This window comes from Triturus cristatus, chromosome 5_1 (genome assembly GCF_964204655.1).
Source record: "Triturus cristatus chromosome 5_1, aTriCri1.1, whole genome shotgun sequence".
Taxonomy (NCBI): Eukaryota; Metazoa; Chordata; class Amphibia; order Caudata; family Salamandridae; genus Triturus; species Triturus cristatus.
In genome coordinates this window covers 317,835,083-317,862,307 of record NC_140587.1, presented here as the reverse complement: position 1 = coordinate 317,862,307, position 27,225 = coordinate 317,835,083, and the positions used below count along the sequence as shown (strand labels likewise).

The window sequence follows — 27,225 nt, the reverse complement described above, 5'->3', positions numbered from 1 at the left end:
ACAACTGGCTGCACGACAGCTGGGGCCATGTGGTGTAATCACCCGTTGCTGTAGGTGTAGTATTCCTACACCTAAACCCTAAAATGGACACATGGATTCCTATCAATCACTCCTATAGCAGGCCTTATCAATCCTGAAGGCAGAGTGCAGGGAATCATGTGGGACGGTGCTCTGGCGCGAGCTGAGCCCGTCGACGGCTTGCGGAACCAAGTCCTAATAGCCGTTCCATGGTGACGCGGGCCAACTACTTTTAATGCATTATAATCCTTGCGGTTATTTGCTAACTTTGGCATCACATCACCTACACATGTCGAGTAAGGTGTCATACGAATGGGAATACGAACCCCTCGCCAGTCCTGGCGACGGGGTTAGCATTCCCCCCTTTTAGAGGGACACGACATGGAAGTAACCTTGAACCCCGGTTAAAGTTGACTCAAGCCTCAGCATCACAAAATGGATGCTGCCACCAGACACAAGTCTGACCTCCTGCTGCTGGGGGACCTTCCAGCAAGGGGAGCTTGGACAAAGGGTTTCCTGTCGAGGGCGGTGTTAGCACCATCCCAGACAGGGTTTGTGTATCCCAGGTAGGCAGGGCTGAAAGGAAGGTGATTGCAAGTGGCACCCCGGTGCTCACTGTGCATAGCCCGGCTCAAACCAGTTTCGGGGGCGCACCAGCCCCTGAGCTGGCGCGAAGCCGGACAAAGGATAGGGGTGTAACCACCCCCCTCCTGGCTCCACCCATAGGTAGAACCTAGTCACGGGCCAGCCCCTTTTCTTAGAATAAAGGTAGGAGCGAGTCCCCTTCCCAAATTGGATAATCAGATAATCGGATAACTCCGAATCACGAACCACTTTCCACGAAAGGAACTCTTGACTATTTCTGAAGACTCTCCCTTGTGGCTAAGGAGTAGCCACCCTGCACCAGCAGGCACCACCTAAGCGCTTGCGGTTTGCTGTACGTCTCCTACGGATCCAGACTGCCCAGCTCGACGAGACCAGAGTTCCCTGCCATCTCTGACCTTTTACCTACCTCATCAGCCCAGCTGAGAGTCGTAGGTGTGACGAGACCTGCGGGACCGGCTATCTTCAGAACCTGCACGACGCTTATCTAGCACGCCCACCGAGGGACCCTCGAGTGAGTGCACCTAGGGTTTGAGAAGCCCTAAACCCTGAGCAGCTCCAGCATCGAAGTCTGTCTCCCCAGCATCCACGAGATCTGCGTGGGGGCCCTTCCGCTTCTTGCTGTTCCCAGCGTTGTCCGACCACTTGCCGACCGGCTTGTGGCCCTCTTCACGACGCTCCAAGATTATTTGCATCACCGGTCTGGTTGCTCCAGACTGGCTCTTGCTCCCCTTCAACAGAGGAGTACCACGGACCCTCCTGGTCCACTCCCGACGCCATCTTGACTCCCCCGCTTGGGTTGCCACTGCCAAGATCCGCTGCCCCTTCCTGGGCCCAGCATCATCGACAGCAGACACCTTCGTGGGACAGCTCGCCCTCCATCCTGGTCGCCGCCGCGCCTCCTGGTCCGAGGAACAGCCGAGTCCGACGTCACCCACTCACCTGGTCGAGGTGACTTCAGCTGGTACCCCCCTGGTACCCACACGATCGCTGGCTAGCGGTTGAGAACTGAGTCCCCTCTGCTTTCAGGTTTCCTTCATCACCGATCCAGGCTTGGATCGCTCTGAACATCGTCACTGGTCGCCTGCCAGCAACTTCTTCTTTCAGGCTCCTGAGACTACACGAGGACTCCCGACATCTTGCCGAACTTCACGCAGCCGCAGCCTCCGGGCTAGGTAACTCGAGCATCTCGGTGCTCCATCGCAGGTTCGCTCTACAAGTGTCCAGTTCCTTTTTCGTTTAGTCCCACTGATCGGAACACTCCGGAATCAGTACCTCCAGACTCTAACCATTCGCATTTCACTGTTAGTGTAGATGGTTTCTCGTGCCCCTCGGGCATTTGTGTAAATTGTGCAACTGAAGTATTTTCCTAAGAGTTTTGTAGTGTGCTTAGCTCCCTGACTCATAAAGAGCCAGGGTAGTCTTGTTATAAATAAATATCCTTTTATTTTCATAACAACTTGTGTGGTGTCCTTTCACTTGGTGTTCAAGGGGTATATGTGATGGTAAACAGCTGGCTTAACACGCCTTCTAGAGTTTAGCCTAAGACTGCTCGTATCCACGCTACTAGGATAGCTGGTCTATAAGGTTGACTTACAACCAATCATCAATAAGGGTCGTTTGGAATGATACACAGTGATCACTAGAATAGTGAGCACTACATATCAGGCCAACTTCTCACATTGGTGAGCAGCGGTTGGGATTTGAGCTTGCTGTTGTTTTACCACACACGTATCCTAAGAATATCGCAGTGAAAGATCACATAAGTACCCAGGTACATATAACTTAACTTACAATACTCCGAGTTCTACTGAACCGGCTGTTGTAGTGTAACAGGGCTTAGCACACCCTGACTACAACTCTTAGCAAGGGATCAGTAGGTAAACCCATAGTGTAGGTAGGTGCAACACTTACACCTCACTAGAAAAGCATGTCGGTCCACGGAGAGTCTGCAGGGACTCCCTTAGTGGTCAGTGACCCTCCACAGGTCGTGTCACGATATGCAACTCTTAGCTTCAAGGAGATGAGACAACTGTGTGCCTCCAGGAAGCTAAACCAGGGTTCTAACCCTACCATCGCAATACTGATAGGTCTCTTAGAGGCGTACGATGCTAGGAGGTCCTCTAACCCAGGTCCCCCCAGTGCAGATGGGAACATGCCTCCCTTAGAGGGAACCCTCGGTGACCCAGACCTCGACCTCCACACAGAGGAGGAGGACGAGGACGAGTTATCGGGAGACGAGGCAGACAAAGGTCCAGTGGTAGTCGGCAGGCTTACAAGGACCAACTTAAGCAGGCATGAGAATGGAACTGGGGGAGCCCCGGGCCCACGCTCAAGCAGGCTTAACCTTGGGAACGGACGAGCTAGGTCTCTCTCCAGAGGCTCTGGCAGATCGGTTCATACACATGTCTCTCAGGCATCTTCTCAGAGAGGAATGACTTCCCCTCAGAGGAGGGAGCATGAAGCGAAGATGCGGGAGGTCAATCTGAGGATCGAGCGGGAAGAACTTGCCCTCGCCAAAGAAAGACTTGCCTTGGCCCGAGAGCAGAAATTAAGTGGGTTAGATCCCACTGGTGGCAGCATTCTCAATAGAGAGAAAGACAGGGGTATAGACACTAGACACCTGAGTAAAATAGTGCCCCCCTTTAAACAAGGGGACGACATCCACAAGTGGATAACTGCCTTGGAGAGGGCCTGCACTGTCCAGTGTGTCCCCCCAAGTCAGTGGGCAGCTATACTGTGGCTTTCCTTTGAAGGTAAAGGAAGGGACAAGCTCCTCACTACAAGAGCTGAGGATGCTAACAACTACCAAGTCCTGAAGAACACACTGATTGATGGGTTCGGCTTAACCACGGAACAGTACCGGGTGCTGTTCCGGGACACCCAGAAAATTCAGTCTCAGGATTGGGCTGACTTTGTCGATTGTGCCACTAAGGCTTTGGAAGGCTGGTTGCTGGGTAGCAAGGTTACTGATTACACAGGATTGTACAATCTTATCATGCGAGAGCAGATTTTAAACAACTGTCAGAACCAATTGTTGCATCAGCACCTTGTCGACTCGGATCTGACCTCTCCCCAAGAATTGGGAAAGAAGGCAGACAGATGGGTCAGAACAAGGGTCAAGCAGAACCAGAATCAGAACCAGGGTGGTCAGAAGAAAGCAGACCAAAAGGGTAACAAGAACGAACAAAATGACCAGAAGTCTTCGACAGGTCCCCAACAAACCAAAGAGGGTGGGGGTCAGGCTTCACAGAAGAAGAAGACTCAAGAAGGCCAGTCAAAAAGGTGGTGCCAATACTGTAAAAGTAAGACTCACTGGTTTAGTGAGTGCACCAAGAAAGGAGGGCAAACTCCTGCCACTGCAGCCCCTAAGGCACCTGCGCCCCCTAGTACAGTCAGCAGTGGTAGTGCGCCTCCCAAGGCATTAGTTGGGTTAACCTTGGGAACCGAGGGGAGTGACGACTTAGTCGGCACGCTCACTCAGGCCGTCCTTGTCTGTACAGGGGATATGGATATGTCCCCTGATGCCAGTCCCAATACTTTGGGCAAATACAGACAGACACCTTTGATAAATGGAAAAGTGGCTCAGGCCTACAGGGACACGTGTGCCAGTGTCACCATGGTGACGCCTAACTTCGTGGACCCTGGACAGATCATGCTAGGTACCAGTTACCTAGTGACCAATGCCAGCAACGTCACTACCAATCACAGTATGGCAGTTGTTGATTTCTCCTGGGGAGGGGTAAGTGGCCCGAAAAAGGTTGTGGTTAGTTCAGACCTCCCCGTAGAATGTCTGTTGGGCAATGATTTGGAAACGTCACAATGGTCAGAAGTGGAGCAGAGGACTCACATGGAGATGTTAGGCTTGCCAGCACATGTCCTTGCTGTGACCAGGTCACAGGCCAAAAGATGCCCCACTGAACAGGTGCTGGATCCTGGAAGAACGGACCAGACACCTTCCAAGAAAAGGAGCAGTAAGGGTAAGGCTTCGCCTTCCCCCTTGCCCCAGGTCGTGGATCAAGTCTCCGAGGAGGCTGACCTTAAAGAACTGAGGGAAACTGAGCCGCAAGAGCTTGAACCTGGTCAGGTTGAGTTTCTGGGCTCAGGGGGACCCTCCAGGGAAGACCTGGGGAAGGCACAGTTAGACTGCCCCTCACTTGAACCCCTCAGACAGCAGGCCGCTGCTGAGGCTGCAGGGAACGCCACAGGTACCCACAAAGTGTACTGGGACGATGGACTCCTGTACTCCGAGGCAAGAGACCCCAAACCTGGTGCGACCAGGAGGCTGGTCATCCCCTTGTCTCTGAGAGGTTTCCTTCTCACCTTGGCCCACGAGATTCCCCTTGCAGGTCACTTAGGCCAGAATAAGACTTGGGACAGAATTGTTCCACACTTTCACTGGCCCCACATGTCCGAAGATACGAAGGAGTTTTGCCGCTCCTGTGTCACTTGCCAAGCCAGTGGTAAGTCAGGTGGCACGACAAAGGCCCCCCTCATACCACTACCAGTGGTGGGGGTACCCTTTGAACGAGTGGGGATCGACATTGTCGGACCAATGGAACCCCAGACAGCATCAGGGCACAAGTTTATACTGGTGGTGGTGGACCACGCCACCAGGTATCCTGAAGCTATTCCCCTTAGGACCACTACAGCACCTGTGGTGGCACGGGCCCTACTTGGAGTGTTCTCCAGAGTGGGCTTCCCTAAGGAGGTCGTCTCAGACAGAGGTGCAAACTTCATGTCGGGATATCTGACTGCTATGTGGAAGGAATGTGGTGTCAACTACAAGTTCACCACACCCTATCACCCACAATGCAATGGGCTTGTTGAGAGATTCAACAGGACCCTAAAAGGGATGATTCACGGACTACCTGAAAAGCTTCGGCGGAGATGGGATGTCCTGATACCCTGCCTCTTGTTCGCCTACAGAGAGGTCCCGCAGAAGGGGGTTGGCTACAGCCCTTTTGAGCTTCTGTTCGGACATCCTGTAAGGGGACCCCTTTGTTTGGTAAAGGAAGGATGGGAGAGACCTCTCAGAAAGCCGGCATCAAACATTGTGGACTATGTGCTCGGTCTCCGCTCGCGGATGGCGGAGTACATGGAAAAGGCGTCTAAAAACCTGGAGGCGAGCCAAGAATTACAGAAAGCTTGGCACGACCAAAAGGCTGTCCTGACTGTGTACCAGCCTGGACAGAAGGTGTGGGTGCTGGAGCCAGTGGCCCCAGCAGCACTCAAAGACAAATGGTCTGGGCCCCACACGATCATTGAGCAAAAGGGAGAGGTCACCTACTTGGTAGACCTGGGAACTCCCCGGAGCCCCCACAGGGTGCTCCATGTAAACAGGCTCAAGGCATATGTCGACAGGGAGGGCATGGGCTTGCTCATGGCCACATATGAGGGACAGGAGGAGGAGAGTGACCCTCTCCCAGACCTGCTCTCTCAGAACCCTGACGATGGATCAGTAGATGGTGTTGTCTTTTGTGGCAGCCTCTCTGGACATCAACAAGAGGATTGTAAACAGGTTCTTCAATCCTTTCGACATATGTTCTCTCTGACACCCAGTCAGACCAAGTGGTGTACCCATGAGGTCGACACTGGGGACAGTCTGCCCGTAAAGAGTAAAATCTATCGGCAACCTGATCATGTCAGAGACTGCATCAAGACAGAGGTGCAGAAAATGTTGGAGCTGGGAGTCATTGAACCCTCGGACAGCCCCTGGGCTAGTCCCGTAGTGCTCGTGCCGAAACCTCACACCCAGGGCGGTAAGAAAGAGATGAGGTTTTGCGTGGAATACAGAGGTCTCAATGCGGTCACTAAGACTGACGCCCACCCGATACCAAGAGCAGACGAACTTATCGACCGGTTGGCCTCGGCCAACTACTTAAGTACGTTTGACCTGACAGCTGGGTATTGGCAAATCAGGTTAGCTGAGGAGGCCAAGCCCAAAACAGCATTTTCTACCCCGGGTGGGCATTATCAGTTCGTGGTAATGCCCTTTGGTTTGAAAAATGCACCTGCCACCTTCCAAAGGCTGGTGAATCGAGTTCTCACTGGGTTGGACGACTTCTGTGCGGCGTATCTGGACGATATCGCTGTCTTTAGCTCCACCTGGGAGGATCACCTGGTCCACCTGAGGAAAGTGTTAGAGGCCCTGCAGAAGGCAGGCCTCACTATCAAGGCCACCAAGTGCCAGATAGGGCAGACACAGGTTGTATACCTGGGCCACCTTGTAGGTGGAGGCCAGGTTCAACCATTGGAGAGCAAAATACAGGCCATCCAGGACTGGGCTCCTCCAACCACCCAGACTCAGGTTCGAGCTTTCTTGGGCCTGACTGGTTATTACCGGAAATTTGTCAGAAATTATGGATCCATTGTGACCCCGCTAAACGACCTGACAAGTAAAAAGATGCCAAAAAAAGTTCAGTGGACAGCAAGCTGTCAGAAGGCATTCGATGACCTAAAGCAGGCCATGTGCACAGCACCTATCCTAAAGAGTCCAGACTACTCCAAACCATTCATTGTCCAAACAGACGCTTCGGAGCTGGGTGTGGGAGCTGTTCTATCGCAACTGAATTTTGATGGTCATGACCAGCCCATAGCTTTTATTAGCAGGAGGCTGACCCCCAGAGAGAAGAATTGGTCAGCTATTGAGAGGGAGACCTTTGCTGTGGTTTGGGCCCTGAAGAAGTTGAGGCCATACTTGTTTGGCACTCACTTCAAGATTCAGACCGACCATAAGCCCCTCTTGTGGCTAAATCAAATGAAGGGTGAAAACCCCAAACTACTTAGGTGGTCCATTTCCCTACAGGGGATGGACTTCACAGTGGAGCATAGACCTGGCACTGATCATGGCAATGCAGATGGGCTCTCCAGGTATTTCCACTTAGAGCAAGAAGACTCACCTGGTCAAGGTTAGCTTATTGTCCCAAAGTTTGGGGGGGGGTCATGTAGGAGAGTAGGGTCTGCAATCCTATGATCACCCAGATTTTTTGCTTTTGCTTCATTGGTTTACGACTTTCTCCGGCTGTGGGCCTGCCAATAAGACCCACAGCCTAGCTGTTCTCTCTCGAAATTAACACACATGTACATTAGGTGCATCCACTAATTGGAACTGGGCCGCCTTGTCAGTCCCTGTCTCAGCATACCACAGGTATCCAGGGCATCGGTGTACCCAGGGCCTACCAGGGGCTGCAGCATGTATTATGCCACCCCTGGAATGGCCGCCCAAATCTGACACAACTGGCTGCACGACAGCTGGGGCCACGTGGTGTAATCACCCGTTGCTGTAGGTGTAGTATTCCTACACCTAAACCCTAAAATGGACACATGGATTCCTATCAGTCACTCCTATAGCAGGCCTTATCAATCCTGAAGGCAGAGTGCAGGGAATCATGTGGGACGGTGCTCTGGCGCGAGCTGAGCCCGTCGACGGCTTGCGGAACCAAGTCCTAATAGCCGTTCCATGGTGACGCGGGCCAACTACTTTTAATGCATTATAATCCTTGCGGTTATTTGCTAACTTTGGCATCACATCACCTACACATGTCGAGTAAGGTGTCATACGAATGGGAATACGAACCTCTCGCCAGTCCTGGCGACGGGGTTAGCATTCCCCCCTTTTAGAGGGACACGACATGGAAGTAACCTTGAACCCCGGTTAAAGTTGACTCAAGCCTCAGCATCACAAAATGGATGCTGCCACCAGACACAAGTCTGACCTCCTGCTGCTGGGGGACCTTCCAGCAAGGGGAGCTTGGACAAAGGGTTTCCTGTCGAGGGCGGTGTTAGCACCATCCCAGACAGGGTTTGTGTATCCCAGGTAGGCAGGGCTGAAAGGAAGGTGATTGCAAGTGGCACCCCGGTGCTCACTGTGCATAGCCCGGCTCAAACCAGTTTCGGGGGCACACCAGCCCCAGAGCTGGCGCGAAGCCGGACAAAGGATAGGGGTGTAACCACCCACCTCCTGGCTCCACCCATAGGTAGAACCTAGTCAAGGGCCAGCCCCTTTTCTTAGAATAAAGGTAGGAGCGAGTCCCCTTCCCAAATTGGATAATCAGATAATCGGATAACTCCGAATCACGAACCACTTTCCACGAAAGGAACTCTTGACTATTTCTGAAGACTCTCCCTTGTGGCTAAGGAGTAGCCACCCTGCACCAGCAGGCACCACCTAAGCGCTTGCAGTTTGCTGTACGTCTCCTACGGATCCAGACTGCCCAGCTCGACGAGACCCGAGTTCCCTGCCATCTCTGACCTTTTACCTACCTCATCAGCCCAGCTGAGAGTCGTAGGTGTGACGAGACCTGCGGGACCGGCTATCTTCAGAACCTGCACGACGCTTATCTAGCACGCCCACCGAGGGACCCTCGAGTGAGTGCACCTAGGGTTTGAGAAGCCCTAAACCCTGAGCAGCTCCAGCATCGAAGTCTGTCTCCCCAGCATCCACGAGATCTGCGTGGGGGCCCTTCCGCTTCTTGCTGTTCCCAGCGTTGTCCGACCACTTGCCGACCGGCTTGTGGCCCTCTTCACGACGCTCCAAGATTATTTGCATCACCGGTCTGGTTGCTCCAGACTGGCTCTTGCTCCCCTTCAACAGAGGAGTACCACGGACCCTCCTGGTCCACTCCCGATGCCATCTTGACTCCCCCGCTTGGGTTGCCACTGCCAAGATCCGCTGCCCCTTCCTGGGCCCAGCATCATCGACAGCAGACACCTTCGTGGGACAGCTCGCCCTCCATCCTGGTCGCCGCCGCGCCTCCTGGTCCGAGGAACAGCCGAGTCCGACGTCACCCACTCACCTGGTCGAGGTGACTTCAGCCGGTACCCCCCTGGTACCCACACGATCGCTGGCTAGCGGTTGAGAACTCTGCTTTCAGGTTTCCTTCATCACCGATCCAGGCTTGGATCGCTCTGAACATCGTCACTGGTCGCCTGCCAGCAACTTCTTCTTTCAGGCTCCTGAGACTACACGAGGACTCCCAACATCTTGCCGAACTTCACGCAGCCGCAGCCTCCGGGCTAGGTAACTCGAGCATCTCGGTGCTCCATCGCAGGTTCGCTCTACAAGTGTCCAGTTCCTTTTTCGTTTAGTCCCACTGATCGGAACACTCCGGAATCAGTACCTCCAGACTCTAACCATTCGCATTTCACTGTTAGTGTAGATGGTTTCTCGTGCCCCTCGGGCATTTGTGTAAATTGTGCAACTGAAGTATTTTCCTAAGAGTTTTGTAGTGTGCTTAGCTCCCTGACTCATAAAGAGCCAGGGTAGTCTTGTTATAAATAAATATCCTTTTATTTTCATAACAACTTGTGTGGTGTCCTTTCACTTGGTGTTCAAGGGGTATATGTGATGGTAAACAGCTGGCTTAACACGCCCTCTAGAGTTTAGCCTAAGACTGCTCGTATCCACGCTACTAGGATAGCTGGTCTATAAGGTTGACTTACAACCAATCATCAATAAGGGTCGTTTGGAATGATACACAGTGATCACTAGAATAGTGAGCACTACATATCAGGCCAACTTCTCACACTGACGTCAGCGCGCGAGGGCGGCGTCTAAGTACTCCGACGACGTCATTCCGGCGCACGACGCCGACGACGGACGCGGAGCCGCAGACGACGCCTAGCGACGCGCAAGGGGTATTGCTGACGAAAAATCTTCCGGATCCAGTCTGACGCCTGGGGATATTCTAAGGTGAGGAATCTAACTAACGTGTTTCTTTCAGATATTGGGGTTTTCAAGATTATACAGAGTGTTCTCTTGTGGTCCGGCATTTAGTTATCTGAAAATCCCAGGTTCTCCTTGGCCTAATTGAGGAGGTGGGGCTCTATAACCATGGCTGGTCATATTTGGGGAGTAACTAAGGCCTCAAGGGTATAAATGTGGGGTGTGACAAGAGGGTCTAAAAGGTGGATCTACATAGAAATCAGCCACCATGAATGACCAGTAGTTAGAGCTGTGATTGAGATTAGGTCTGGTACATTAATCAGAGGTGGAAGGGATGGCTAAGTCAGGGGCAATGGTGCTGTAGGGTGATCTTCAGCCCTCAGGAGCTACAACTTGCAAATGTAACACCCAGATGGAGATTTGAACTAGAGGGTTCAACAAACCGGAAGGTCTTGACCCTGAAAGATACACTGTTTCTGGGTCCTTCTAATAGATGTACTTGTGACCAGGTGCTTTCATCAGTCTTGTGTACAGCAGGTAAGGGTGACCTCCAAGAGATTGGCTCTCTACTTAATTGAGGCAGTGGTAAAGGGGCGCTGTGTACCATGCCCGGTAGCCTAAGATGTGTCATTACCTCCTGTCTTTACTTACTAGTGGGTCAGCTTTCAATACCAGTGCATCTTCGCTCTTCATGGAAGTCAGGCAATTTTGGAGGCTCCCCACACTAATGGTAGCACACAGAGGGGAGGTGCCTCTAGTCTTTTTCATATACAAAAGGTTAAATTAAGCAGGTAAACCGCTAATATCAGAAAGTCCATAGCATGAAGCCGTAGTGTTGCAGCATAAGCCAGCCAAAGGAAAGAGGAGATAGAAGGCAGAAATAAAACCATATAAAAGGCCCAAACCCTGTGGCAGAAACCCAAAAGCTAGGGCAAAGTCCTGCTACAAATGTTCTGAATGCAAGACCAGCAGTTTTCTGATCCAAAATGGAATTTGCAAGGTTGGGCACACAGGAGCGGGGTGTCCCTTGTATGGCACAAGCATTTGTACATGGAATAACTGTGCAAAATTCTGAATTTTAACCCCTTGCATGCCCGCCCCTTTCCCCGCCCAGTGCCGCGCTTTGTATTAGCGGGCGGAGTTCATGACGAGCTGGACTCGTCATGGGCACGGCGCCACCGCAGCCCATGACGAGTCCAGCTCGTCATGGGCACTGAAGGGGTTAAAGAGCTAGAGATGCAGTTTCTGGTCCTGCCATGATGGGGCAAGGATACCCACCAGTTAAGCATGGGAAAGAGCCATGACATATGAGACATAGGGCAATCTCACTTATTTCTTACATATTTTACATGTACGATTAACATAACAAATGTGACATTTTTCATACATAAAAAGACAAAGGAATGTGCATATAAAAATTATTTAATAAACATGTTTCCTTGAATGCAACTACTAAAACTTTGCACCATCAAAGTAAGATACATATGATACCACAATAGAGATGTTTTATTAATGGTTTTTCTGAACAGCTAACAAGGTTATCAACACAAATTACAGGTAGAAAAGTAAAAAAAAAATTGCATCTCAACAGCGCTTTCAGAAGAGGTTTGTCCAAAACAAAGTTCAAAAACAAAAAGCATCAGCCCAATTGTATGCCTAATTCACCACCATCACAGAACTGCAAACAAAACCATCTTGCCATGAGAAGATAAAATCAGCGCAAATTGTTAAATAACATACAATAACACAAGTAAAAATAGCATTAACGTAATAAGAAAATTGTAACACATCAGTGGCAGTGTCTTACAAAACCAATGCAAATCTAGAACACTGTTGTTAAAATTGTGTCAGCACAGTTGTCATACAACACTTACAATTTCAAAGACCTTTGGTCTCAATAAAGACAAAAGGACCCAGCAAATCAATGATTTTATCTAGAGGCAGTGTTAGACTGCACACCATCTAACTTAGTAAAGATTCTGGTAATCCGAATTTAACCCGAGTACCATTTAAAGATAAAACAGGTCTGCTTACATCATTAATGTTCATTGTGTAAACACGTGAATTTAGTGGAAAAATACACCATTTTCCTCAGCTTCTAACCACACGTTATTTTATGTTATAGGTTTTAAAGAGAATCGCAATCTTAGTAATTGCTCCATTACTGCAAAACCATTTACTGTGCATAGAAGTATATCTTTAATTAAAAAAAAAGTCCATAAAAATGGCTTGCAATTTTAAAAAGTTTCAAGAAAACTCTTTACTGATTTTTGACTTGCGTGGCAGAAGTTGTAATGGTAAAAACAAAAAGAATCGTAGAAGTTCTCCATTTTCTCATAACTTCCACGTTGATGATGCAACCAGTTCTGCAAAGAGTGCACTCACTACCCTCAGGCAGCGTTTTTTTCTCAGGGCCTTTACAGTACATTTGAATCCGGCAGCATGTATGCCTCACAGTTCTGCACGTCGGCTGCCTCCGTCCATGAAGAACGGTCTACCTCCCATTAAAAATGAAAGGATGACGTAGATGAAACCGTGGAGCGCAGCAGAGCAGTTACCAAAACACGAGGCCCAGGACACGACTTCAAATACATTCCGGAGAATCAGAAGAACATAGAAACACTTTCTAAAGTCCTGTCAGAGTTTAAAGGTATCAATTCTTCCGAAGCCTGGCTCGAGCCCTTCGCCCGAGCAGCAGCGGGATTCCCCTCAGTCTGACAACGAAGGAGAGCGGATGGAACGCCCGCTGGCAGGACTGTTGGAGAAGGTGAAAGGCTCGCGCTCCTTCTCCTTACTTTCGTGTTTGTGCTTGTGTTTATGCTTGTGCTTGTGCTTCTTCTTTTTCTTCTTGTGCTCGTGGTGGTGGTGGTGATGGTGGTGGTGGTCACTGTGCTTGGATGAGTTTAGTTCCTTGCCGAACAGCGGGTGGGGACTGAAGGGGACTTGAAGCATGTGCAGATCCAGAGATGACTGGTCTTTTCCTGGGAGGGAAAAAAAAGCAAAATTATTAGAAAGAGAACGTTTTATACCTGTTGACCATACAGAAATCACACATTCCCCCTTTAGAAACTAAAGACCAGTATCTACTCTACCAAGTGTATTATTTCAACATGAATTGCTTCCAAACTACATTCCAGTTTACATCTTAGCTGTGCGTGTTTGGGTTTACGGTATGGAAACATTCAACAAGGAAAAAGCACATAGATGGAAAACACAAATGGAAAACAAAACCGTGTCTGCGAAGACATCTATAGGTGGTTTAAAAAAATCATACCCTCCAAAACAATATAAATCTGCTACCTGGTCGTATGATTCAAAAGAAAAAACACCAGCAAGAGTGCTAATGTTTTCTTGTATCAACACAATAACGTATGGCCAGGGCTAATGAAATTATGCGGCAGAAGAGGGACAAATTATGATGCAGGGTTGAGCAAACTATGTGGCAATAAAAGCCATATAATGCGGCACAATGTGGAACATTTTGTATTACTTTACTGTTTTGTCATTTATAGGTCTTGCCTAGGCAGCTGTCTCTTCGAGACATGCTGTATCTAGTACATGGACTTCAAGCATCTTCTATGTTTCTATTGGCTCCTGTTAATGTCCTTTGCATATGGCTGCTTCTGATGGGTGAATGTTAAATTTGCCCCGCCTTTTGCTGTTCTGGACCCTCCGAGCAGACTGCCCCTGTTACATATGTTCTTCCTTTTTTTTTAAATTTAATTTCCTTTATGGCCCTATTTTCTTTTTTGTTTGTCTCAAGAGCTCACTCCCACCTGGGCAGCGGAGAGCACGCATAGGAGGCTGCCGGGAGATTCCAGATGCCTCACTTGTTTTTATTGTTTACTGTGTCTTTGGCTCTTATTTTCATTTCCATCTGCGATGCACGCATTGGAGGCTGGGGGGACATTCCAGATGCTTTGTTTTTATTGTTTCCTGCACGTCTTTGGCGCTTCTTTGCAATTCCATCCAAGATACACGCATAGGAGGCTCAACCTAGCTGACATTGTTTTCTGTGTGACTTTGGTGCTTCTTTACATTTCCATCTATGATGCACGCATAGAAGGCTGTGGTTCTCCATTGCTATTTGTCACACAGAGCCTTTCTATCAAAGATGGACTGCACTATAATCTTCCTCAGAGATAAACTGCAATCAGTCATAGAGCTCAGCGGCAACGAGTGGGCACAGTGCAACAAAGCTATTTTATGACACAGCTGGTTTTATTTTACCTTCACTTAATGCTTATTTAGAGCTTAAACTGTGACCTAAACACCTAGTAGTAAGAAAGAATCATGATATCTAATTCCTGTGAAGAATAAAATAGGAGCTTGCACTTTCGTACATGATTGTGGGTATGTAGATATTTAACACAGGATTATGGGACTAGAGACGCCATTTCCTTCACAGCTTAATTTAAGGTAGCCCCCCCCCCTCCTTCATTATCTCCGCAACCAGCGACTTCTCTGAATGTCTCTCCTACACGGCAGCGTTGGAGGAGCCCGGGTGCAGCGGCTCTTTGAGGAGTGCTTTTTTCAATGTTGCGCCAGAAAAAGGCCATATGGAACTCTCATCTCTCTCGCGCAAAAAAAATTGTGCATTTGTTTACTTGAAAGTTCGCATCATGCCACCTTACCATGAGCCCTGAAATATAAATAAATGTTCTATTTCCAGACACAATTAAAATTGTAATGAATGAGAAGAACAAAAAGTAACATCTTCTCACTCTCCAGGAATAGCAATAATTTATTTTTCTGCTCATTCGATTCATAGAGTAAGCACAAGAGGCAGTGACTGGATGTCCCTGTCATAAGCGTGCGAGGGTGCAGTACTGCAAGTCATTACTAGATGTCCCTGTAGAGTCAGCAGTACAAGGTGCAGTACAGTAGGTCGTTACTAGATGTCCCTGCAGAGTCAGCAGCACAAGGTGCAGTATGAAGTAGTATTCCCACAATATAATGCAACACTGGCATAAATTCATATCAAAGTATTCCTGAAGCTTAGTTGTTAAAAATGTGCTGCATGGCTACACACTTACAAAGTTCACACACACTTTCTTTTAAAGTCGCTGCTTGTTTGGCTTACGTCTGGCCAATCACTCTCCAAAAGAGCATTTCGGCACTCCAACAGCCGCTGCTCCCTCCATCTTCCCTTGGTAGTAAAATACATTGCCATTTACAAGGCCAATAGCTCTAACTTAAAAAGAAAATGTGAGACCTATTGCATTTCCAATGCTTGTTAAACTTGGCAACAACGTCTGGGCCTTGGCTGTACCTGTTTAACACCCAAATAGAGCAATAAGCAACAGAAAGGTAAAAAGTCCAGCTATGCAAAGGGCCTCCCACTGCGCCGCAACACGTATTGCTGCATTTTTAGTAACTTTTAAACCTTGCTAGAAATACATTGTTTTTTTGTTAAAATCTGCAGGTTATTTGGCAGATGGATTATGTGGCAAAACTTTAAGTGTGCTAAAATCGCTGCAAACGCACAATCGCATAATGCCAGTGGCCCTGCGTATAGATAAACACAATTTGTAAGTCACATCCTGCAGGCTCCACCTCCACCCCAGTATGCACCGCTGAGCACTATTTATAGCATAGGAAGCAGTGGGAGACCAGCGCATAGACACCATGCTCCCATCATACACACACTACATGGTCTTCTTCTGAAGTGGTGCCAGTGTACAGAAATACCAGCACGCAATGACCGACTCATCGCTTTTTTTTTTCATTCAGTTTTTTTTTAACCCCTTGTGTGCCCCGCCCTTTCCCCGCCCTGTGCCGGGCGTTGAATTAGCGGGCGGGGTTCATGACGAGATAGTCTCGTCATGGGCACTCAAGGGGTTAAATAACCTTTTATTAGTTTCTTCAACAGAAACAAATCCATCGGCATTTCAAATGTAAACAAAGAAAATCAGTGAATATGGCATGTTTTTGGGAGACTTATTCAAGAACAGAATTACAACACTTGGGCATGGAGAGCTGTTAAGGGGATACAGGCTCATCTTGTACTGTAGCCGCTGGCGGAACACATACATCTCCCCTATACGTATTCCATTTGGTCCATACGCAGGACCACTTTTGGGGGCAGCCTCTTGCCACGTAGACTGTCTTCTCCCTAAACATGCACCTATCAATATGCGTCTTCCACATGGCAAGTGTAGGAGGTAAGGTTCCCCCCCCCCCTCGTCTGGGCAATGTCTCTCTTGGCGACAGCGGCTCCTAGAGTGACCCACAATTTCTCCTTCCCTGTCAAGTCAGTGGGTTCCCACACATTTAGCAAACATCTCTTAGCCTCCAGGTTGATAGTTTTGTGAAGGACGTCTCTCATGACTATGTGTATCCCCCTCCATTATCTTTGTATCTGCTCACACTCCCAGAGTATAAGCATGAGGTTGGCGACCCGCCCACATTGTCGTCTGCACTCTCCCCTCGTCCCATACGGAGCAACTGTGGCCCTGTGATGTAGGTTCTATGGAGTATTTTCAATTGGACCAGTCGAAGGCGAGCAGAAATCGCCACCTCCCGGGGGGAGGCCAATGCCTCTCTCCACTCCTCTTCGTCAAGTAGCAAGCCGTCCCCTTCCCCAGGACTCGTGCAGTGCAACTAGTGGGTCAGGTGTGTTGTTGACTAGTTTTTTGTACGTCAGTGAGATGGCTTTCTGTGGGGAGCAGTCCATCCAATAGTCTGTCCTCTAGTGGGGATGATTCGGGGAGGGAGGAGCCTCTCTCTAATGTCGTGGTCAGGGCATGCCGGACCTGCAGATAATTGAGGTATTCAGTACCTGCCAGCTCGTATTGTAGTTGTAACTGGTCAAAGCCAAGTATATCAGCCTTCACCCAGAGATCCCCGATTCGGGAGATACGAATAAGGTCCCATTTGTCAAAACCCTTGGAGGAATATAAGCCACCAAGTTTCTCTGAATACCAAAGAGGGGTAGCCAGCGTCAGTTTGCGGTCCCACCCCAGACTCCTATTCACGGAATGCCAGACCTGAACCGAGTGCATGGTAGGGCTGGTTAAGGGGAGCTTCTTGGGATGTGCATAAAGAGCTCTGATGTACGTTCCGCCCAGCAGCAGCCATCTATCCATGGCATAGCCCAGATCTCCTAGGGTACGGTACGTGCCCTGGTTAATGGCAGCAAGGTGGGCCGCTCAATAGTATTTTTTAATGTCCGGGAGGCTAATACCACAGTTGTACCAGTTAAGGACTAGTTTATGAAGCGCTATTCTTGGTTTCAGCTCCCATAACAACAGCCTCTGCAACTCCTCAATTTCCTTAAAGTATGTTACTGGAACGGTGACAGGATAGTTTTGTAGGGTGTATAGGATGCGGGGCTCGACCCAGCAGTGAGAGAGGGAGCTCTCTCCAGTTGGCTACATCTCGACGCAGGCGCTTTAAGGGCGGGAGCAGGATCTTTTCGTAGCTGAGCTTGGGATCTGCAGTAACAAAGATGCCCAAATAGCGAAATCCATCTTTAACCACCTGCATTGGACAACCCCGGGGAAGAGCCAGAGCTCCGCCACTCAGAGTGTAAAGCAGGGATTTATTTCAGTTGATGGAATAGCCTGAAAACCTGCCAAGGGATGCGAAGATGTCTAAGACACATATTAGTGATTTCCTGGGGGAGGTCAGATACAGAAGGATGTCATCCGCATAAAGCGAGATGCGATCTTCCCATTCCGCCAACCACCGCATTCCTCGTATGGTCGAATTACGCCGGATCCAGGCGGCGAGGGGCTCCAATGATAGGGCGAAGAGCAGGGGTGACAGCGGACACCCCTGTCTGGTACCGCGACTAAGAGTAACAGAGGTGGACCGTTTGTTATTCACTATCACCTGTGCCAGAGGGGCGGAATAGAGGAGTCTGACCCATGATATAAAGTGCGGCCCAAACCCCAACTTGAGAAGGATGGCAAAGAGATAAGGCCACTCAATAGTGTCAAAGGCCATGGAGGCATCTAAGGATACGATCACCGTGTCTTCTCTGATAGTTCCGGCCGTTCCCATCACTCCATGCACTCGCCGTAAGTTCAGGGCAGTATTACGTTGGGGCATAAAGCCCGACTGGTCCGGGTGCACCAAGGCACTAATCACCTGAGATAGGCAGGTGGCCAAGAGCTTGGCAAGGATTTTCGGTTCTGCATTTAGCAGGGAGATGGGCCGATAAGAATCACATCTATCTCTGGGCTTTCCCTCCTTAAGGATGACTACTATCAATGCTAGTCAGGTGGTAACTCTCCCTCTCTCCTACTCTCCTCATACATAGCCCTCAGGTGCGGGGCAAGTTTGCCCGCACGCAGTTTATAGAGTTCAATGGGTAACCCATTGGGGTCCATCGTCTTTCCCAGCCGGAGCTGCCTGATTGCCTATCCGATCTCGTCGTTGGTAATGTCGCTATCCAAAAAGTTCCTGTCCTCCTCAGGGAGTATTGGGAGCTGGATGTCTTGGTGTAGGTCAGCAGAGTCCATCTCCAGGAGGGACAACTGTGCCCGATAAACGGTACTGTAGTGCGTAGCGAACTCCTTGGCAATGCGGATGGGATCCGCTAACCCTGCACCCGAGTCAGCCTTCAGTTCAGGCACCAGTCGACTTGCCCTTTCCTTCATGTCCAACCAGGCGATTAGTTTGCCCGCTTTGTCGCCCCATTCATACACTCTACTGTCTCTCTCCCTTCCCCAGGGTTTGGCCCGCTCTGTGACAATGGCTTTATATTCATCTGTTTTCAGTTGCAGTAGGTGTATTGTTTCTGGGGTATCTCTCCTCTCAGTATCTGCCTCTAATCAAAGGATCTCCCGCTCAATATCCTCAAGCTCTTTGGAGTTTTCCTTCCGGACTCCCGCTATAAGAGAGAGGGCTGTCCCTCTGATCACTGATCCCAAAGGGTCTGGGGGGAGTCAATGGAGTCTAGGTTTTCCTAGAAGTAAAAGTCAATTGCCTTTAAAAGGTCTTTGCGAACACTGGGGTGTTCCAAATACCAGGGGTTGATGGGCGCTACCACGTCAATTCTTTGGTCTCCTAGAACCAGCCGTGCCCATACCGGAGAATGGTCAGATATACCACGTGCAAGGTGGCGAATTTCATTGATGTGTATGAGTTGAGAGGCGGGCAGGAGTAAATAGTCAATCCGGGAGGAGCTACGATGAGCGCCCAAGAAAAAGGTGTATTGTGAGTCCCCGGGGTGCAATGCCCGCCAGGTGTCCGAGAGGCGAACGCCTCCAGGAAGTCGGGAAGCCAGCTATTTGAAGGGCTCATTGCACTGGGGGGGGTTGTCGGTCAAGTGTACCGGATGCTACAGCATTGAAGACGCCTCCCACCAGCAGTAGGCCCTCCGGTAGGGAAAGGATCTGAGCCCCTAGATCTGCAAAAGTCCGACTCTGCAGCCCAGGTGGGACATACACCTATACCAATGTCAACACCCTTCCCTCCCAGTGTCCTGTGGTTGCGACATATCTCCCACGATCATCAGGGCACTTATGAAAATTATCAATCCTGGCCAAGTACTGGTATTTTCTTACTAACCTAGTATGGCAGGTAAAGAAGACCAAGACAGACACTGTGGTAAATACATGTTTTTTTCAGCCTGTTTTCTTATTTTCGATCAGCACTATTACATCAGCATTTGTGCTTCAGCTTAGGTATTGGTATTTGTTTTGATGATTTTACACTTAGGCATTTTTTCGAAATTGTCTTAATGCACAGAACTGGCAGGAATAACTAAATCATAAAAATGACTGAATGACTGCATGAATGAAGGAATAAATGACATGATTTCTAAAGCACAACAGCTACTCCAAGGAGTATCCTGGAGCTAACAAAGCAAGGAACTAGCAACAGTGAGGCAGGCTCGCAATATGAAAACAGACATTTTTAATAGTTTTCTGATATGCAACTCATCGCCATTATGACAGAGTGCCAGAGGAAGATGGCTCCAAGCCTTGGGTGCCAAGAAATATATATATATATTGCCCTCCCCTTCTGGAAAGTCACATACTAGGAATGTAAATAAACGTGCATTAGATCTCAAAGTTCTAGATGGAGTTTAAGACTGGAGTCGGTCAGACAGATAATTTGTAACAGATATGTAGAATAACTAGCTCATTAACATAAGAACTCTGGTGCTAAGGCTTTTTGCTTCAGCCCCACAAATGAACCACACAGCACATGGCTTTTCCCAGGCGTAATGGTAATTTGACATACACCAAACGCCCTCAGCAATTTAGAAATAATAATGTCGAAGCTGCTGTAAAGATTTAGCTACCCGACTGTGTCCTATTAGTGAGAGTTGGTTGGTCCGCCATGCTTAACAGGTGCAAATATACGTACTAAATGCTTCCCACTGCTCTTGTAGACTCAAACATAACTGTCTGCCCGGGTAGGTGGTATTGCCAAAGTAGGAGCACTCCGTGACTGACTATTTTCACTTTGTGTACAGAGTTTCTAGGGATCATGTACACAGGCAGCTGTCTTGGAAACCTCCAACATAATCTCCACACCCTCGTTTCCCAATGATGCCACATTTCACTGAAGCTTGGACAATGCTGCAGTGCTGTCCCGTGTAGACGTGTTCCACACGTCTTTGCCTATGTGTACATAGCAAGTTGTATAGTCGCAACCCACCTGATGAATGCCCAATGGGTGAATACAACGCAACTGATAGAGAACATCTTGTTTCCCATAACTGAAACAATGCAGCCAGCACTAGGCAAAAAAATGCCATTTGTACGGCAAACTGATCTGCTGCAGAATTGATATATGGCCTAGTTTTATGACGCATCTTGATTTTTTGTTTCTTGATTAATTTTGGGAGGTATAGCAAATCCAAGATTGGACATAAAACCTCTCCCAGTCAGAAACTCTACAAACTGTAGTTAAATCCTTGCCACAGTTCCAACATATAACCGTCTCCACCACTTCCTTGGCCATGAGCTTTCCCATAGTACACCTTCCAAGTTATATTAAAGAAGTGGTAAAGTTGTGAAAGAAGAAGATGGCTGTTGGCACTGGCTGTCTCAAGAATACTCTTCCAATTGCAAAAAACAATGCTTCTGTCAGAAAAGCTTTCATTCATTAACCGTAACTGATGTGTACTAAAATTCTAATTTGCAGTACTTTTGACTTGCCTTGTAGATTTCTCTGCTTAACCCTCTTAATATCTATTGGCAACCAAAGGGCATTTAGTTTTCCTATACATCTGTAGGAACCCTGTTGAACTCATCAAGATGTGAAATCTTATGAAGACTCCTGTGCACATGAATGCAAGAAATGAGCCCATGGTGCCATATTTTGTGCAGAGACTAGGCTAAGAGGTGGGGGGTCCATCCTTCACCAACTACATAAAAGAACTATACACATATTATGGTAGGCTGTACTTGACCAAGTACATCTAGGTAACAAAGAATTTGACATGTCAAGAGGGGTGTTAGGAAATAAATATGACTTCATTTTGGTTGACATTGCTGGGACCGCAAATCTGGCTGGGCCTAAATGAGAAGAAAGACATTTGATATTGGTAGGAGCAGGTATCTGTCTCCACAGTCTCCTTGCCAAATGACCTGGACAGCGGATGCAGAGAAGGGGTTTTCAGATACAGCAAAAGTGGTGCATATTAAAGAAGTTCTGCTACGTGAGCTAATGGTACAAACTTTCTACAAGGAGATTAGAATTTTCTTCTGCGGGGGGACAACAGTTGATCTGATCCAAGATGTCAGCTGGTTATGGGGCTATTGCTGAACAGGACAACTGCTTGTTGAAGGCAACAGTGAAGAAGAACAAAAACTTCCTTCAAGAGTTTCATCCAAACAAATGGTGCTCTGCTTTTCTAAATACCATCTCATTTTCTGGGGTTATTCTGAGTAAATATTTGACACCTTCTCTGTCAACATCATCTTCGTGCTTCCTAAAATTGCAGTGCCCTGAAGAGGAATCAAGAAAAAGTCCAAATCTGCCCTATTCCTGTGGAGCAAAACAATTTTTCCCCAGCACACGTAAATCACAGTTATAAAGATTAATTAAACATGCTGTAAGCATCAAGTAGACCAAAGTGCGGCAATTCTTGAGTTTTTCTTTCTTTTATTTCTTTGTTCGTTCAACAGCCAACACGTGTTTCGTCGCATTGGGTATTGAACCCGCGACTTTATCAAGGCTGTACATAAAACAAAACACATGGAGAACAGGCAATGTAGCAACCAGTTAGAATTCGGATGAATATTCATAATCATAGAGTGAAATCCAACACTTCATACTTAGAAAGAGGATACATGTGCAAACATGCACAATGATAATGTGCTGTGACATCTTTGTGAGTTGGAGAAAGGGTGAAAAAGTCACCAAGGAAACCCAAAAGATGGAAGACGTGTTGCCAATAATAATAGTGAATACGAATATAAAGTCTGTTCATAGTGACCACCAACAGCATACGTATAGACCTGGTATCTTAGTGGTTCTGAAGAAGTAAAAGGTGGCCTGACGTGACGGTGCCTACACATTGCATGCCAAATATGCCAAACAAAAGAGACTCGACCAGTGGTTTCTTAAAATATAGCAGCCACATAATTACCTAAGTTCTTCTTGTGTCGGGTCTGTGAGGATATCAATAGAAACTAATGAGCTATTCGCTCTAATATTCGAAAAACAAAAAACTATCCAAGGCGGCGTGTAATGGTACCTACTTTGTTCACGGTGATACTTCCAACCCGTAAATGGGGGTCCTAGTGTAATGGCAGAATATGCGCTGATCCAGTTACAGAGATCCTAATAAGTCCCAAATATAGAGATCAATTTATCTGAAACAAAAATGAACCTACGGTAAGTATAGGGGCCATATATTATCGATGACTATCTGCTATTGGTTACCGTTTGCGAGTATTTTAAGTTGCACAGGGAAAACGTAGAGGGTATATCGTAAGCAATTCCCCACGTCTAGCAACTAGTATCAACAAATTAATAGAATCGTTCTATACTGACTGCTCCCACTGGTAAAGGTTACACGCATTTAAAGGTATAATTCTCAGTATCGAAACTGCAGGTCATGCCTCCGATATTTTTTAAACACACTTAGAAAACACCAACATGTTGGCGTGTTTGGTCGATGATTTCACAGTAACGTAAACACTCGCGGCTTAGCTAAATCCTAGTCGTTCGCTACCATAGTAGATTTTCTTTTGAAAAATAGCCATTTGTCTTGGAATATTTACATCTACCTAACTCTAGAGAAAATTAGAGTGCAATTACGGCGCCTAATTTGCTCAGCGGCCTTCTCTTACCGATCTCTTGTTGTCCGTTAACGCGTAGTCTCCTCTTGTTAAAATCCGAGTACGGAGTGCGAGGCAAGTGGTAGACGAGCTTGTATATATATGTGACCTCCGACGCGCACGGTGCAGAAATAAAAAACGGACAGAAAAGAAACCAAGTGTCGGAAACAAGGTGGCCATCTTGGCCAGCTGAGCGAATTAGGCGCTGTAATTGCACTCTAATTTTCTCTAGAGTTAGGTAGATGTATATATTCCAAGACAAATGGCTATTTTTCATGGTCACTATGAACAGACTTTATATTCGTATTCACTTATTATTATTGGCAACACGTCTTCCATCTTTTGGGTTTCCTTGGTGATTTTTTCACCCTTTCTCCAACTCACAAAGATGTCACAGCACATTATCATTGTGCATGTTTGCACATGTATCCTCTTTCTAAGTATGAAGTGTTGGATTTCACTCTATGATTATGAATATTCATCCGAATTCTAACTGGTTGCTACATTGCCTGTTCTCCATGTGTTTTGTTTTATGTACAGCCTTGATAAAGTCGCGGGTTCAATCCCGATGCGACGAAACACGTGTTCGCTGTTGAACGAACAAAGAAATAAAAGAAAGAAAAACTCAAGAATTGCCGCACTTTGATCTACTTGATGCTTACAGCCTGTTTAATTAATCTTTATAACTGTGATTTACGTGTGCTGGGGACAAATTTTTTTTGTTTAGCCAATTGGCATCTGCCAATTATCCGGGGAGTATAGTGGTGCTCCTCACCTTTCAGCACCGTGACCATTTATAGACAGCCTAGGGTACTCCTTAGATGGTATTCTCCTTAAGTGGCGCCATTTTTTCCTACATCAAAAACCACTCCCTTCATTAACTATTCCTTTGGAGAACTTTTTTCTGCATGGGTTCATTTTTCAAGCACGCCAAAAATCTTGTGTTCACAGCTTAAAGGAACTTTGAGCGCAAGCTGGCCCCAAACCTTGTGCTCTGTTACTGTGCAACTACTTTCTGTTTCGGTATTCCGTGCTGGCTGTATGAAAACCCTGTAATATCACGTTGGAGCTTGACTGAAGGTAAATATCTTGGTTTATAACTTTAAACTGCAGATTCCTCACCTTTTGAATAGATATCAAATCAGTATTTCCCCCATGGTGAGTCTGTGGAATGTCTCAATCAATCAATCAATGTTCTTATAAAGAGTGACTACTCACCCGTGAGGGTTTCAAGGCGCTGGGTGGAGGGTGGTTCTGCGGTTCAGTTGAAGAACCAGGTCTTGAGGTCCATCCTCAATTGCAGCAGTGATGGTGATTGCCTGAGGTGCAGAGGCAGGGTCCAGGTCTTTGCAGCCAGGTAGGAGAAGGATCTTCCTCCAGCCGTGGTCTTGCGGATCTGTGGGATGGTGGCTGCAGCTAGTTGGGTGGAGCGGAGATGTCTGTAGGTCCAGTGTTGTGGAGGGCATTTTAGGGGTGTGTGAGAAGCTTGAAGGTGATTCTCTTGTTAACAGAAAGCCAGTAAAGGTCTCTCAGGTGGCCAGTGATGTGGTTGCTGCGTGGGATGTTCAGGATGAATCTGGCAAAGGTGTTTTGGATTGTCTTCAGTTTAAGGAGTTTCTGAGTGGTGCTAGCATGGAATGCATTGCCGAAGTCGAGTCTGCTGCTGACGAGTGCACGGGTGACCGTTTTCCTGGACTTGGTAGGGATCCACTTGAAAATCTTACGAAGGAGGCGGAGCGTGTGGAAGCAGGAGGACGAAACAACATAGATTTAACAGTTCATTGAGAGCGAGGAGTCCAGGATAATGTTGAGGCTTCATGCGTGGTCCATGGGTGTGGTGAGATTCCGAGCACTGCAGGCCACCAAGAGTCGTCCCAGGCTGACGGGGAGGAGCCCAGAATGAGGACTTCGGTCTTGTCTGAGTTAAGTTGGAGGCAGCTGTCCTTCATCCCCTTGTGGAAGTTGCTCTTGACGGATGTGTGTTTGTCTGTGAGGGAGAGGATCAGCTGGGTGTCGTCAGCGTAGGAGATGATGTTGTGCCTATGACGATGGCTGCAAGCAGGGCCATGTAGATGTTGAAGAGGGTGAGGCTCAGGGAGGATCCCTGAGGCACTCAGTAGATGATCTCTGTGGGTTCTGAGTTGAACAGTGGAAATCGAACTCTCTGCGTTCGGCCGGTGAGGAAGGAGCAGATCCATTCTACTAGGGCTTTGTCGCAGTTGCCGGCATTGTGGAGTCTTGCGCAGAGTCTTACTCAGATCAAAACGTCCTGTAGTATCGTATGGTCAAAATGCCCTTCCTGTCAGACCTGGCTGTCAAGGTGGTAGTGTTACGGGTATATATGCAATGATGCCCACACTGCAGCCTGGCGGAGATCCAGGACAGGTACTCCGTGTGCCAATGCAGTGGTAGCAGTCTTGCCTCTGGTGGAACAAGCTCTCAACTCTTCTGGAGGTTGCTTCTTGGCCACAATGCAGCAAGTCTTAAAACAGAGGACTATCAATCTGGACAATGTCAGTTTCTGCATTGCCTTTCTTTGCTCCAGAGAACCCAACAAAGAGCTGATCGTCTTCGCAATGGCCTTTGGTACAATCAATGTAAAAACTGAATACTCTCTTGGGGCCAAAGGATGGAGTTTTTCCTCCTCTTCAAGTGATGAGGTGGGGCAAACAACATCTGGAGAATAATGGACTGTATGACATGGAAGGAAGTTTCAGCTACCAGAAGAAAGGCAGCTTTAGTCCTCAACACCAGTTTTTCCAGGAAAGAAGATGGTGTAGGGCAGCTGGACTGACACACAATGTGCTGAAGTTATCCAGATGAAAAAGACAATATTCAGGGTCAAGAGATGTAGGAAATAGCTGTACAATGGCTCAAAAGAAGAACACATAAGGAACGTAAGGACCAAATTAAGGTCCCACTGTGGTATCACAAAGGTTTAGGGGGAAACATTTGGGCCAAGCCTTCGAGGAAATGCTTCACAACAGGTGATTTGAAAAAGAACGGTTGGTAGGTAAATGCAAAAGACCGAAAGGGCTGATAATTTAATTACAACAGTTCCCACAGCAAGTATTTTCTGAGCCAAAGACAGAACAAACAGTAACACATCTGACAGTTTAACTTACAATGGATTTGTGTTACGTGAATTACACCAAATCCCAAACTTGGCCCATCCAGCGTAAACAGATTTTGTGGAAGGACATCTAGCCACGAGGATGACATACACTACTTCGGAGGTAAATCAAATACAGTCAAATGCCACTGCTCAATCTCCATGCATAAAGGTGTCCATTGTGCAGGCCCGGGTATATGACTCTGTCCTGCTGTTGCAGAAGAAGATGCTCATGGACAAAAGTTCCAGGTGCCCCAATCTCCTGGCCCAATCCAAAGCCATGAGGATGAATTGGCCCAGTTGTTATTGGCCTCTTTCAGAATTTGGGGTAGGAAAGGTAGGAGACGGAAGGCATATAGGAGCCGCATGTTCAATTCTAGGTCCACTGCGTCTCAGAGGAGAGTCTTCTGGAAACGCCAATCGCAATTCTCGCGTGTGCTGGGGTCATGCGGGGGTTATCGCTCGGCTGTTACCGCTGGGGGGAAGGGAGGGGGTTTGGACGGGGGTTAAAATATAAATAAAACTAACCTGATGCCGGTCCCGTGCCGCCTCTGCTCCTGGGCATGTCCTGAACA

At 47.9% G+C, this 27,225-nt stretch overlaps 1 protein-coding gene across 2 annotated transcripts in view; it reads right to left on the bottom strand.

Annotated features, from left to right (window-relative positions):
- Nucleotides 1–11,692: 11,692 nt before the first annotated feature.
- TAF2 (TATA-box binding protein associated factor 2) overlaps nucleotides 11,693–27,225 on the bottom strand; it is a 948,796-nt gene continuing 933,263 nt past the window's right edge. For both annotated transcript variants that reach the window (XM_085605048.1, XM_085605049.1), the window contains one exon: nucleotides 11,693–13,269. In XM_085605048.1, the coding sequence (XP_085461174.1) occupies nucleotides 12,998–13,269 (272 nt within the window). In that variant the 3' untranslated portion in view covers nucleotides 11,693–12,997. The remainder of the gene's footprint in view (nucleotides 13,270–27,225) is intronic.